The 14759-nt window shown below is 42.6% G+C and overlaps 1 protein-coding gene across 6 annotated transcripts in view; it reads right to left on the bottom strand.

Moving 5' to 3' along the window:
* NRDE2 (NRDE-2, necessary for RNA interference, domain containing) overlaps positions 1-12691 on the bottom strand; it is a 63428-nt gene extending 50737 nt beyond the window's left edge. For 3 of the 6 annotated variants that reach the window (XM_045015333.1, XR_006579094.1, XR_006579093.1), the window contains exon 1: positions 12486-12665. In XM_045015333.1, the coding sequence (XP_044871268.1) occupies positions 12486-12654 (169 nt within the window). In that variant the 5' untranslated portion in view covers positions 12655-12665. Of the gene's footprint in view, positions 1-12485 lie in introns of all 6 variants that reach the window. The other 3 variants (XM_045015331.1, XM_045015332.1, XM_045015330.1) reach the window with 3 other exon arrangements.
* Between the last annotated feature and the right edge of the window lie 2068 nt (positions 12692-14759).

The raw sequence follows: 14759 nt of genomic DNA, 5'->3' as shown, positions 1-14759 counted from the left end.
CAGCTGTTTCACAGTGCACAGGAAGCTCTGGTGGGGAGGCGGGGGAAGAGTGAGGGCATGACTGGCTCGGAGGAAGGGGTGAAGTGGGAGCAGGGCCTGGGGCAGCGCAGGGGATTAAGCACTGAGCACCCCTCAGCACATTGGAAAGTTAGCATCTGTAGCTCCAGCCCCAGAGTCAGCACCTGTGCAAGGAGCTGTATATTAAACTATGAAGAGCCGCATACGGCTCCAGAGCCACAGGTTGGCCACGCCTGCTGTAGTAGGAGGAGAACATCATCAGACAGATATTTAAGTTGTTTTAGTTAACTAAAACAACAACATTATGTATTCTGGATTTTTTTCTTCAACAGCAAACATATAATATTTTAACAAAACAAGCATATGAATTTTTGAATTTAGTTAAACATTCAAGTTTTTTAAAATCAGGTTTGTTTTTAAAATTGTTTTTAACTATAAATTTTTAACTAAAATAATTACATTAAATTTAATTCAGTCACCTTCACCTTCATTTCCTGTTTGTTCATAATCTGGAAAAGAAAAACAAGCTTTCCTGCTTTCTCGGGTCCCAAATGATTTCTCAATTTGGAATGAATTAGTCCAAAGGAAGAAAATAGTCTTTCTAAACCGACAGAAGAAGCTACTGCTGTTAAAGTGAGATTATCACTTCAACAGTCTCTGAATCCAAGTGCTGAAGTGACTTCCACCAGTTCACCGGTGTGACTTTCTTTAAAACATTATCAGCAAACATATATTTTGGAATGGTTCTTATTCCCAAACTTGGTCTCTTTTACAGCCTGCTGCCATTATAGGTTTTCCCTTCTAGTGAAAGAATGGTATGGTAGGTCTCAAATAAATGAAGGCTACACTCAGAAAGACCTCAAGAAGTCTGGAATATGCTGCTCAAACAGTTTCAATTTTATTTCTACTGCCTGCCTCTCCCTTCTCACATTTATCTCCAGACTTCTTCTCCTTGTCCAGATCTATTCCACCCCCAACAATTTTCTATTCATTGAACTTTTTGAAACTTTGCACTTTTAGAGAGGTAAGGAATTGACTCTGTGTACACAAATTTGCAGAGGGACAACAGGGTTGAGGTCTGTTATTTCTCACCTCTATATGTTATTTATTTATTTAAAATAAATATTTAAAAACATATTTGCTGTTCCTCTTTGGAACCCTGAGATTCTAAGCATGTTCTCTCTGGAGGGAAATCCAGTTTGAGAACTGAAAAACTAAGCATCTCTGATGGTATCTTCTAGACTGAGAACTGAGTCCTATTGGATAGATAGAAAGATTAACCTAAATAATCTATACAGAAGCCCCAGGTACTCCATAAGATTGGGTCCCTAATCCATGAACTATTGGAACTCATTTCATAGAATATCAGGGTTGGAAGGCACCTCAGGAGGTCATCTAGTCCAACCCCCTACTCAAAGCAGGACCAATCCACAACTAAATCATCCCAGCCAGGGCTTTCTCAAGTCTGACCTTAAAAGCCTCTAAGGAAGGAGATTCCACAACCTCCCTAGGTAACCCATTCCAATGCTTCACCACCCTCCTAGTGAAAAAGTTTTTCCTAATATCCAACCTAAACCTCCCCCACTGCAATTTGAGACCACTACTCCTTGTTCTGTCATCTGCTACCACTGAGAAGAGTCTAGATCCATCCTCTTTGGAACCCCCTTTCAGGTAGTTGAATTAGGGCGGATTTGATAGCTGCTTGCTTTTCTTCTGTAGACTAAACAATCCCAGTTCCCTCAGCCTCTCCTCATAAATCATGTGCTCCAGCCCCCTAATCATTTTTGTTGCCCTCCGCTGGACTCTCTCCAATTTTTCCACATCCTTCTTGTAGTGTGGGGCCCAAAACTGGACACAGTACTCCAGATGAGGCCTCACCAATGCCGAATAGAGGGGAATGATCACGTCCCTCAATCTACTGGCAATGCTCCTACTTATACAGCCCAAAATGCTGTTAGCCTTCTTGGCAACAAGGGCACACTGTCGACTCTCATCTAGCTTCTCATCCACTGTGACCCCTAGGTTCTTTTCTGCAGAACTGCTGCCTAGCCATATTCAGTCCTTAGTCTGTAGCAGTGCATGGGATTCTTCTGTCCCAAGTGCAGGACTCTGTACTTCTCCTTGTTGAACCTCATCAGATTTCTTTTAATCCAATCCTCTAATTTGTCTAGGTCCCTCTGTATCCTATCCCTACCCTCCAGCATATCTACCACTCCTCCCAGTTTAGTGTCATCTGCAAACTTGTTGAAGGTGCACTCCACACCATCCTCTAGATCATTAATTTACAAAACTTGTTAAACATTACATGAATATATTGTCTTATACTATAGAACTAGAATTTATAATCCCTACTCCATGATGAGATATCTTTGAGCTATAACGTATCTTAATTAAAACGATCTTTAGACAGGTTTTTTCCTCAAAAAGCATTTTATAAAAAAAATCCAATTTAACTAAAAAAAATCTGATTTAAATAAAAAATCTGATTTTTTTATTTTTTTAAAAATCATTGATTTATATCCACCCTGTAGGGGAACGAATAAAAAAGAATTTCAAAATGAAAAACCGAGATTAAGCGGGTTAACACTTAGAACTGATGCATTAACACACGGGGTTGCCCAAAAACAATGAACTGCAGGAAAAAAGGGCACTCCCGCAATCCATTTGGCATGCAAACAAAAACAACAGACGTAGGAGGAACAAATTCAGGTTTTTCAAGAGCAAGTAACGACTCCCACTCTCCTCTCAGAGCTAGGATAAAAACCAGGGGTGCAGGTTCCCAACTGCTTTAACCTACGGAGCCACAATCCTCGCTCAAATCTAAAAATATAAACCTTCTCTCTCAAATATTTTTACATACTGGTTACATTTTCCTTTATAGCCTTTCTCAGTTTGCAAAACTCACTCCTGCTATCTGTACCTTAATATACCTTGATAGAGTTAATCTCTCTTGGCTCAGGTCTCCCTACTTTCCTAGGTTGCTAAAAATAATAAATAATAATAATAATAATAGGAGACATACCAATCTCCTAGAACTGGAAGGGACCTTAAAAGGTCATTGAGTCCAGCCCCCTGCCTTCACTAGCAGTGACCAAGTACTGATTTTTGCCCCAGATCCCTAAGTGGTCCCCTCAAGGATTGAACTCACAACCCTGGGTTTAGCAGGCCAATGCTCAAACCACTGAGCTATCCTTCCCTCCTCCCAACCTTTTTTTCTGCCTCTCCACACTATTACTTTCTCTGTTTTAAAATTAAAGTTTTTACAGAAACCTCCAAAAGATAAAGCAGCTGAAAACAGAACAAAACATCAAAGAGAAAACAAGGTAAAAAATTACTTTAAATTAATCTAGTAAATTAATTATTTTAACCCTTCAGGAACGCAACAGCTGGAATTACTCTTAACTTTCTTGAAGATATGGTTGCAAAGCAACAGACAAGTAGACTCTGTTTCTAATCCTAACCACTGACTAATATTTGAAACATGGGCATTCCATATTTCCAATTAGCAGAGTTTTAAAATAAAGTTAATATAAAGTAATGAAAAATATCTCAAGTTACTAAATTGATAATTCATATTATTTGCCAAATTTCTGTTAGCAATTTTTATTAAAAGTTGTATATAAAAAGGTAATAACTTGCTTATTTAAATGTTTAACCCTTTTATCTGCTTGGTTTTGTTTTAAATGCATTGTTTTAGTAACTAAATTCTTAATGCCTTAAATAGAATTCTGGCACCATTTGTTTTTAATTGTAAGGCTGTCCTGTATGTCATGCATATTGCCCTGGGTTGTATGTTGTGTGTCATGTGGCGACTTTTAAAATTATTTTTATTTTGTTGCAACAAGTCAATTTTATAACCTTTTTAAAAAATATAAGTGATATACACTATTTTAATATTATGATTGGGGTATAGCCATCATAATATTATTACCATTTTTTCCAAAGTTCAAAAAGGTCTCAGTTATAAATATATGCCTCAACAAATAATGCAACTGCAAACAAAAAGAATTCTCTATTATTAACCACAGTTTTGTTTTGGTTTTTTTATTCAAAGAAAAAAATGAAAGGGAAACCTCAACATTAAGGTTAAGGTAATATTTAACAAAATGTCAATTTCTTGTTTGAGTTTTTATAAACTTGTTTGCACTTTTAAATATAGTTATAAGAATATCATAGCAAAAATGTTTAAAAATAACAATTTATGCATAAAGCTAACCAAACAATTTCAACAGGTTTCCACCTTTGGCTCCCAAATACAATAAAGCAGGGGTGGGCAAATCCGGCCCTCGAGCTCCAGCTGGGGAGTGGGATCTGGGGCTTGCCCCGCTCCAGCCAGAGAGCAGGGTGACGGGCGGTGGGGAGGGAGCACTCCACGTGACTCCCAGAAGCAGCGGCATGTCCCTCCTCTGCACTCCAGCCAGGGAGTAGGGTCAGGGACCACTCCACGCAGCTCCCGGAAGCAGCAGCATGTCCCCGCTCCGGCTCCCACGTGAAGGGCAAGCCAGAGAGCTCCACTCTGCACACTGCTCCCACCCCAGGCACTACCCCCACAGCTCCCATTTGCCGGGAACCGCAGCCAATGGGAGCTGCAGGGGCGGTGCCTGCGGACAGGGCAGAGCCGCCTGGTCGCACCTCTGCGTAGGAGCCGGAGAGGGGACACGCTGCTGTACCCAGAGCCTGCACCCCAGAGCTCCCCCCACCCTCCAAACCTCTCAATCCCAGCGCAAAGCACCTGCCTGCACCCCAAACCTCTCATCGCCAGCCCCACCACAGAGCCCACACCCCCAGCTGGAGACCTCACCCCCCACCCCTTGCCCCAGCCCTGATCCCTCTCCCACCCTCCGAATCCCTCTGTCCCAGCCCGGAGCCTGCACCCCAACCCCCTGCCCCAGCCCTGATCCCCCTCTCGCCCTCCGAACTCCTTGGTCCCAGCCTAGAGCACCCTCCTACACCCCAAACTCCTCATCCCCAGCCCCACCCCAGAGCCCGCACCCCCAGCCGGAGCCCTTACCCCCCCTGCACCCTACCCTGAGCCCCCTCCTGTACTCTGAACTCATTTCTGGCCACACCCCAGGGCCTGCACCCCAACCAGAGTCATCATCGCAACCCCAATTTAGTCAGCATTCATGGTCCACCATACAATTTCTATTCCCAGATGTGGCCCTCGGGCCAAAAAGTTTGCCCTCCCCTGCAATAAAGTATCATAAAAATTTAATACCCTCAAAGTGTTTGCATGAACTTGCATTTAAAATGTATTTTGGTTTAATTGTTATACACTTTTCTTTTATGTTATGTAGTGGTTGTTAAAGTTTTTGATTCTAAATAGTTAAAAGTGGAACTGGTATCACAAGCAAATTAACTCTAAAAAGCTACACCTTGGTAAAAATGATGTTACTAACTCTTTTGTAAAGCAGAGTGCTCAGCAGGGAAAAGCAATACACCTTCTCACAGAAGATTGTGAGCATCTATTTTAGCAGTTAGATATTAAATTTAGTATATTAGTAATGCACCTCAAGTAAAAAATGAATGTCTATACCACAACTGCAAAAGTATAGCTTGTGTTATAAAAGACTTGGTATCTATTACATTGTAAACACAATAAGTGTATTAAATTTGGGTTACCGAAAACAAGAAGAAATGTAAAACAAACAAAAAACTTGTATTATCTTAACTAACTAGCTGTTTAAGGTTGCATCCCACAGACCAAAGACACCAGAAAATATCACACCACAAAGACACCAGAAGGTAACAGTATACAGTGAAGGAAGCCCCAAGCACCAAGAAAAGACAAATGAAGTGCTTTATAAATAAGAGACTGGTCAACTACACCTTAGTCTACCATATATGAACAATCAAGCTGGCAATCAGCTAGAAACCACTAGCTAGATAGACCAGGTTAAACTGTCATTTAATTTGAATTTGGCTATTGTGTAAAAGCAACTGTATTATTACTGTATTACTGCTGTATTATAGTATTGCTGTGGGGGGGAGGGAGGGGGAGATAGGAACTACCCAAACAAAAAGTTGTTTGATCCCTTGGTCATATTCTGATCTAATTTATACTTGTGTAATCCAGAATAACTGCACTGACTTCAATGGTATTATTCTGGATTTAAAGAATTTTAATGAGATCAGCATTTGGTCCTTTGTGTATATAACATTTTCATTATTTATTTGTTTACACAAACACACAGTAGAATTTGTAAAGTGCCTATTTTAGCTTCTGCAATATCACCCAGATGAAAATAATGAAAGACAAAACTGACTGACTGGCAAAGATTCTAGTTGTGCAGATAAGTGGCATAACAGCACAGGACTGGAAATAAGTCAGCTAGCCCTCCTTAAAATCATTACACCTATCCCAGAGGATATATTGAACACATTTATATTTTTGGCCATATGCCTAACAATGTACTTGAGAACTGCAGATATTCTGTATAACCACACAGCTTCCCTTATTAATAAATTATTGCTTACCTACATAATAAAATATGTAATAACTCACTATTGAGTAATTATTTATTTTGGCTGAAATACTTTTCATAAGTTTGTATAAAAAGTAATTACTGCACAGTAAATACTTTAACATTTCATGTTTGATTTTAATTTTAAATATTGACAAAAATACTTTGTACTTAATAGTAGAAAGTGTTCTGACCATTTGCATTATATAAAGTACTAGCTTCGTTTTACAGATGGTATAATGAAGCTAAGTGATTTGTCCAAAGTCACAGAGACTGTTGGTACAATGTTCAGGACCCAGAAGTTCTAATTCCCAATCTGTTAGATAACAGTGCCTCCGAAATTCTTCCTAAACAAGTAAGGCACCTTGCACCACTGAAGTGAAGGAAATCTGTGTCACTGACTAGAATAGGCACAGAACTAGGCCCTTAAACAATTAACGTGGATAGGTGCTAAGTTTTAGTTGACAATAAAACCATTTGAGACATAAAATGGTAAAAGTACCCCAATAAAGGGGGAAATATTTTTGCATTACCAATCTTATTATTAGAACATAAGAACAGCCATACAGGGTCAGACCAAAGGTCCATCTAGCCCAGTATCCTGTCTTCCAACAATGGCCAATGCCAAGTGCCCTAGAGGGAATGAACACAACAGGTTATCATCAAGTGATTCATCCCCTATCGCTCATTCCCAGCTTCTGGCAAACAGAGGCTAGGGACATCATCCCTCCATTCTGTTATATGGGGCCTAATTTTTAGGGACCACTGTTCCTCGTGACTTCACTGGGAGTTGTAGGTGCGCTGTACCACTGAAAATCTGAGTCTTAAAACAACAGTGCATGAGGGTCTCTTTACCTCTGAATTAGTTAATTACAAACACTGTTCCCTGAACTGTGTATATTATTGACTATATCACTCTTGATGCCAGTGCACGGAGAATTAAAAAAAGGCAGCAATGGGTAGAAACCACAAAAAAAGTATAGGGCTGGTCAACATACCAACTTGCACTAAAATAACTAAATTTGTTTTAATTTACAATTTATTTTATTTTTTTGTGCCAGTCTGTGGAATGAAAATGCTATTTCAAATCAAAACTGCTTTAGTTACTTCAGTTCAAGTTTATTTCTTTGCAGAAATCAGTAGAATTATATGCTCAAGCATTAGGTGTGGTGAGAACATCTTAAATGAAGGAACATCAGGTCAGGTAAATCCCTAAATCAAAGTATTTTAATATAAACAAAACATTAACAGATCATTTTTATTTTTTAAACACTATTTCCTGTTTGGAAACAGGTTGGTGAGCTGTTGTGATGACACTAGCAGGGGTCATCAGAGAAACAGTGAGGGAACTGATTGCCTGGGGGAACAAAAATGTACTTCATCCATTAGTCAGTCAGTCAGGGTGAAGGGTGAGCCCAAAACTCAGTAGGTGGGAGGAAATAGGGAAACCATCTCACTTTGGGAGGGAGGAAGATTGTTATCAAACCTAATATTTCTAAATTTAAACAGTTGCTTGAAGGGTGAAAACCATACTCTAAAAACAAAAAAATGAAAGAAAAAAGCAGTTGATATTCCCTTTTCATGTGTATTTCTCAAGATGATTGTCAAAAAAAATTAGGGAAAAATATAAAAAAGGTAACATTCTCACTGTGAGCCATTATTAACAGACATTCCAAATACCGCAGATCTAAAATATTTAAAATGTGAACCTGAAATGAACTTTAACTGGAAGGATCTGTTATACCTAGAACAGGTGAAGGCACCCACTAAAATCAATGGGATTGCTCACAAAAGTAAAAGGACACAGGTATGGTTCAATTTCTGATTCTTTACATTCCCATTTTAGGGCCTGTGACACATGGCCAGAAAAGGTTAAACATCCTGCAAAATAAATGACTCAAATTTAACCCTTAAAGACATGTGGGGAGATGTTTGTGTGTGTTTACATATACCCTGTATATTGGTAGTGGTCAACAATGTAATCAACAGTCCCCTGTATTCTGCTATTCTGTATTCTGATAGTTCAGAGATCAAAAGAACATCCTAGCATTTAAATGAATAATAAACATGGAATATCGCGGTATTCATCTCTTTGAAATGTATAGCAAATCATCTGTGAATGGTGGAGGAACAGGCAATTTCCTTGTGTTAATTAGTATAGCTAAGTACCAGTGATGGACCTCCTTCAAAGTCATCCTAATTACCTACTGTTCCCTGAGGGACTCGGACTTGTCAAAGGCGGCTTGAAATTGTATAAAAGATCCCTGGGTCCTGATCTTCTTTATCTCAGATCTGCTTAAGCTTCATCAGGGGAAGTTTGAGTCACAAGATGAGATCCCAGTTAACCTGGTACACCCTGGATATAACCTATGGACTAAATTCTAAAAGAACTCTTTGCAACTACAAAGCTTTACCATCTCTGCTATGAACTTGAGCCTCAAGAATTGAACTCATGTATGTATGTATATTGATCTTTTAACCATACTCTCTTTTCTTTTTTAATAAATTTTAGTTTAGTTAATAAGAATTGGCTATAAGCATGTATTTGGGTAAAATCTGGAATATTCATTAACCTGAGAAGTAATGTGTCCGATCCTTTGGGATTGGAAGAACCTTTCCTTCTATATGATGAAATAAGATTTTCAGAAATCTTCATCATATTTGACTTGGGTACCTGGATGGAGGCCTGAGGCTGGGTTACTGGTTTCTGGGCAACCAGTGAGGTAATAAAGAAGCTGTTTTGTGCTGGCTTGATAAATCTAAGTATTGAAATATCCACCAGCTTTGGGGACTGAATGCCCCATTCTTTGCAGTTCACCCTAACTGAGTAACCTCAGCTGGCCCCCACTGGGATCCCAGTCACAGGGCATTTCAACAAAGGCAATTTGACATTGAGAAATGATTATATAAACACGTTAATTCTTTGACTATGTCCATAGCTCAATCTTGCCTGCGTAGACAAGACTGAATTGTGTTTTAAACTTGTTGAATCATGGTAGAAACTCCAACTCCACCCCTGGTACAATCAATGTACTTGCATAGATTCCCCCTAAATCATCATTTATACCAGCCAGATGTTAAAAATGCTCTTGCTACTCTGTACAAAATGGCAATCCATGCAGACCTAATGCTTTGGGGGAGAATTAAACAACTATTTCATTACATAACATGTACCTAGTTAAAGCCTACTTGTAAATAATCTCCAGTGAAATACTGAGCTGGGAACAAATATTTGAATCGCTTTTAATTCCTCATATCTCATCATCATTTACCTACAATTGTACAGTTTTCAAGGACGGAACTTCACTTTAATACAACTTTTTAACACACCTGGCATATTGTTGGTCTATATAATTTGTGTTAAAATTTAATTTTTCCTATTATTTTCAATGTTCATGGGCATAACACCAGAAACATAATGCATGGGACTCTTTCTACCCTTCCCACCTGATAAAACCTGACAGCAGAGTCAATGTTCAAGAATCTCAAAACAAACTCTTTTGCTTTGCAAACTTCTAAAAGTCTGGTTCTAACACAAATTGTGGGACCTAGTGATACTTTTCATTTTTAAAGCACCTTTCACTGAAGGATCTTAAGGCACATTATAAAATACAGGCCCAGTCTTATAAGTACAACAGACTGCCATCAAGGGGCTGCTCACATTAGTAAGCACTATGTTTAGTAGTAGCCTTCTGCAGAATTGGGTCCTAATTAAACTTCATAACATTTCTTCACTTCACTCACCACTAAATTGCAGTGATGTCTAGAGTACAAAATGGCACAGCAAAAGTTTCAGAGAAGAGGTCAAACTATAAAAATCCAAATAAAACGGAAGGGAAAGCATAGGTAGGCAGAATGCAGTTACCCAAAATGAAATCTGGCCAGGGCATCAGAGTTAATACCCCAGCTCTTACCAAAAAAAAAAAAAAAAAAAAAATGCACAGAGATCTTAAATGATCAAAGAGCACCTCAGTTTTATGTATCATCTAAAACATGACACATTCAGCAGCACAATGACCCCTACACTCAGGTAGGACACCAAGGAAAGAGTGCCATCTTTCATCAACACCACATACAGTATGTAGTTCTCAGCCAAGTATTCATTTTATTCTATTGGATTTGTTAAATTTAATGGGATCACAGTTTATGGTGGTATAACAGTTATTTCTGTTTAATATTTAATTTTTATAACATTACTAAAATATGCTCAAATCTGTTAATTAGTGGAAGTTGATCATTTATAGAAGATATTTCCACAAATTCTGGAAAAGTAATTATGTGTTAGTTTGCTAATCACTTCCTATCTCTACCTCTCCAACCTCAGGCACAAAAAGTGAATTAGCACTGAGCCTCTGAGGCTGAAATATAGCTAAAATATTTGTACTCAGTTGCAGAATTAGGAGGTTAAAAGCCAGAACAAAATACAGCAGAGAGTGCAATGTAATTGAATGATTCCCCCTTAAAGTGTCAATATTCCTAAAATGAATGATTTCTTTAAAAAATTACTTGTGGACAAAATGTGGTCTAGAAATAGTGCTAAAAACCAGAACCCAAATCTGAACTTCAGTCTCAACCTCTTGGTCTATATGCCTTGAAAGATTGTTGTGGGGCCATGAAGTCCATACACAGCAAGGTCACAATCCTGCAAGTTACAATGTGTGGTCAGAGCTCTGCATCCATGAAAAACCCTACTGGATCTCCATATGGGCACACAGGTCTTCCCATGCAATGTAATTTGCAGGATTGAGACTTTAACCAGTACCATCTATCCTGTCCAAGTTTCACTACCCAACAAGGTCCCCTAACGTGGCTAAAAGGTCCCCTCATTGTGAGGGCAGCACCAAAGGTTACAGTGCCATATAATGGAAGCACAGCATGGTGTATAACAGCAGTTCTCAGCCAGAGGTCCAAGGCCCCCTGGGGGGCCGTGAGCACATTTCAGGGGGTCAGACAAAATAAACCAAAGCACAGAGCCGGGCTTAGAGTTGCTGGAGCCCCAGGGCAGAAAGCAGAGCCCCACTGCCCAGGGCTGAAGCCTGAGCAACTTAGCTTCGTGAAACCCCCTGCACCATGGTGCCCGGACAATTACCTTGCTTGCTACATCTAATGCCAGCTTGGCTTTTAATCTTCTGGATATGCAGAAAAACGGTGTGGCACAAGTGGGCCATGGAGTTTTTATAGCATGTTGGGTGGGCTTCAAAAAGAAAAAGGTTGAGAATCACTGCTGTATAACACAGGAGGGTGAGCTCTCATGGAAAAAATTGTAGGTGTCACTATTTTAGGTTTTCTCTGCAATCGTCTTACTGTCTCACACAGAAATGATGTTTCTGTAAATAAAACTATATTTGTGTTGTGGACCTGAGTAAAAGGAATAAAGACCAACTTTGTCCAAAGTTAACACAACCTGGACAAAGAATACAGGGGAACAGATGTCTACCCCGAGGGGAGGGCCTAAAAATCAGCAGTTCATGGTGTTTTTAAATCGCCATACCCCCAGCGCAGTCACAAGTTAGGGGGAGGCGTGCCAGAGGATTGATAGCCTTTCTCACACGCCACTGACTTCCCAGCAGTAGCCTCACTGAAAACCCATGTATTACAACTCAGTAAGTGCGCTCCCGGGTAACAACTGCAGGGCATAAAACGGGGGCCACCTTGACAGCCGGGCATAACTAACACGGCAACACCCCCACATGGGGGCAGCAGGCACCTTCGTGTACCTGATGCCGCCGCTTTCCCTTTCCCTTTCCCTCAGGGGTCCGGGCCCCACCTCCACGCACGGAGCAGCGGAAGCGGAGCCACCCCTTGGAGGGAGCGTGTGTGCAGGGCTGGCCCCGGGGGGCTGCTGAGAGGGGCGGGGCGGGGTCACTACAAGGAGCAGGAGACCCAGCAGGGTTTCTGGATGCAGGTCTGGGGGCGTGAGCAGAGGGACCGGGGCAGGCTCGCTACAGCTGGGAGCCGCCAGAGCACCAGGCCGCTGATGACGACCCCCTAGGAGGACGTTACCTCTCCTGGAGCCCTCGCTACCGCTGGCTGGCGTCTCCCCGGGCTCAGCGGCGCCGGCAAAGGCCGGGAAAAGAGCCATGGGCTGAACCACAGCTTCCTCCCCTCTTGCTTCCCAAGAAGACCCCGGCCGCGCAACGAGGCAAGATGGCGCCGCTCGCTGCCCCAGCATGCTGGGAAATGTAGTCCCGCCTGCCCCTGCTCCCAAAATGGCGTCGGGGGGAAGTCACTGGGCAGCTGTACAGCTCCAAGCCTACCTGAACGTTCGGATGCTCCCGCTCGTGGGGGGAGCAAAAGAAAGACGCCCCGGCAGCCTCCTCGCGATCATCCAATCCCTTCCCGCGCCAGTTCGCACTCGTGGGAGAGGGCGGATGTTGCCCAACAGTTTAGGCCTGACACCCTTCGGGGCTCTCTCAGTGTTGGAGAGAGAAACTCCCCTCTTCAGCCCTGACTCCCCTCCACACACCGGGGTGTGCTGCTGCTTAGGAAAACCACTTAAGTGCTTTGATTTCCATGGGTGAAAAGCTCTGTTTTGATATGTGAATGCGCAGACTCCACACACATAGGTGCTGACTCCCTGGGTGCTCCAGGGCTTCTAACTAGGGCTGGAGCACCCAAGGGGAAAAATGGGTGGGTGTTCTGTACCCACTGGCAGCTCCCCGCCCCAGCTCATCTCCGCCTCCTCCCCTGAGCATGCTGCTGCATCCTGCTTCTCCCCCTCCCCTCCCAGCGCTTGCACCAGGGCTCCATGCGCTGCCCCAAGCACCGGCTCCACAGCAGCCAATGGGAGCTGGGGTGGGGCGGTGCCTGCGGGCAAGAACAGCGTGTGGAGCCTCCTGCTCCCCCTCCCATCTAGGACCCAACCTTCTGCCCCAGCCCTGAGCCCCCGCAAACCCAGATCCCCCTCCTACATCCCAAACTCTTCATCCCCAGCCCCACCCCAGAGCCTGCACCCCCAGCTGAAGCCCTCACCCCCTCCCGCACCCCAACACCTTGACCCAGCCAGGGCCAGCTCCAGGCACCAGCCCAGCAAGCAGGTGCTCGGGACGGCCAACGGAGAGGGGCGGCACGTCCAGTAATTTAGCGGCGGGTTCCTCACTCCCTGTCAGTTTCCAAAAACTCAGTTCCTCAATTTGATTCTGGAATTTGTCACTTAGGTACCTTTATTTGGCATACAGCAACACAGCACCCAGGCTGGCCAGACTCAAACACATGGATAATGGAGGGTGCAGTGCAAATCCAAAGATATGCTGGAGGGTAGGTATAGGGTCCAGAGTGACCTAGACAAATTGGAGGATTGGGCCAAAAGAAATCTGATGAGGTTCAACAAGGACAAGTGCAGAGTCCTGCACTTAGGACGAAAGTATCCCATGCACTGCTACAGGCTGGGGACTGACTAGCTAAGCGGCAGTTCTGCAGAATAGGACTGGGGGATTACAGTGGACAAGAAGCTGGCTATGAGTCAGCAGTGTGCCCTTGTTGCCAAGAAGGCTAACGGCATATTGGGCTGCATTAGTAGGAGCATTGCCAGCAGATCGAGGGAAGAGATTATTCCCCTCTATTTGGCACTAGTGAGGCCACATCTGGAGTATTGTGTCCAGTTTGGGGCCCCCCACTACAGAAAGGATGTGGACAAATTGGAGAGAGTCCAGCGGAGGGCAATGAAAATTATTAGGGGGCTGGGGCACATGATTTATGAGGAGAGGCTGAGGGAACCGGGCTTATTTAGTCTGCAGAAGAGAAGAGTGACGGGGGGATTTGATAGCAGCCTTCAACTACCTGAAGGGGGGTTCCAAAGAGGATGGAACTAGGCTGTTCTCAGTGATGGCAGATGACAGAACAAGGAGCAATGGTCTCAAGTTGAAGTGTGGAAGGTCTAGGTTGGATATTAGGAAAAACTATTTCACTAGGAGGGTGCTGAAGCACTGAAATGGGTTACCTAGGGAGGTGGTGGAATCTCCTTCCTTAGAGGTTTTTAAGGCCCAGCTTGACAAAGCCCTGGCTGGAATGATTTAGTTGGAGTTGGTCCTGCTTCGAGCAGAGGGTTAGACTAGATGACTTCCTGAGGTCTCTTCCAACTCTAAACTTCTATGATTCTATGACAGAGCATTTCACTTTACCTGGTCTCCTGCAGGAAAGTAGGACCATTCCTTCCTTCTGACTTATTCTTCTGTCTGTATGCTTGGTGTCTCCCTTCACCCATTCTTTATAAAATAATAAGCAATAATTCTTCCTTTAGGAAAAAAAAGTGATTGGCTTATTTCAGAGGGTGTTTTT

This window comes from Mauremys mutica, chromosome 4, assembly GCF_020497125.1.
Source record: "Mauremys mutica isolate MM-2020 ecotype Southern chromosome 4, ASM2049712v1, whole genome shotgun sequence".
NCBI classification, from domain to species: domain Eukaryota; kingdom Metazoa; phylum Chordata; order Testudines; family Geoemydidae; genus Mauremys; species Mauremys mutica.
The sequence above is the reverse complement of the archived record's forward strand: the minus strand, read 5'-3'. Positions and strand labels throughout refer to the sequence as shown.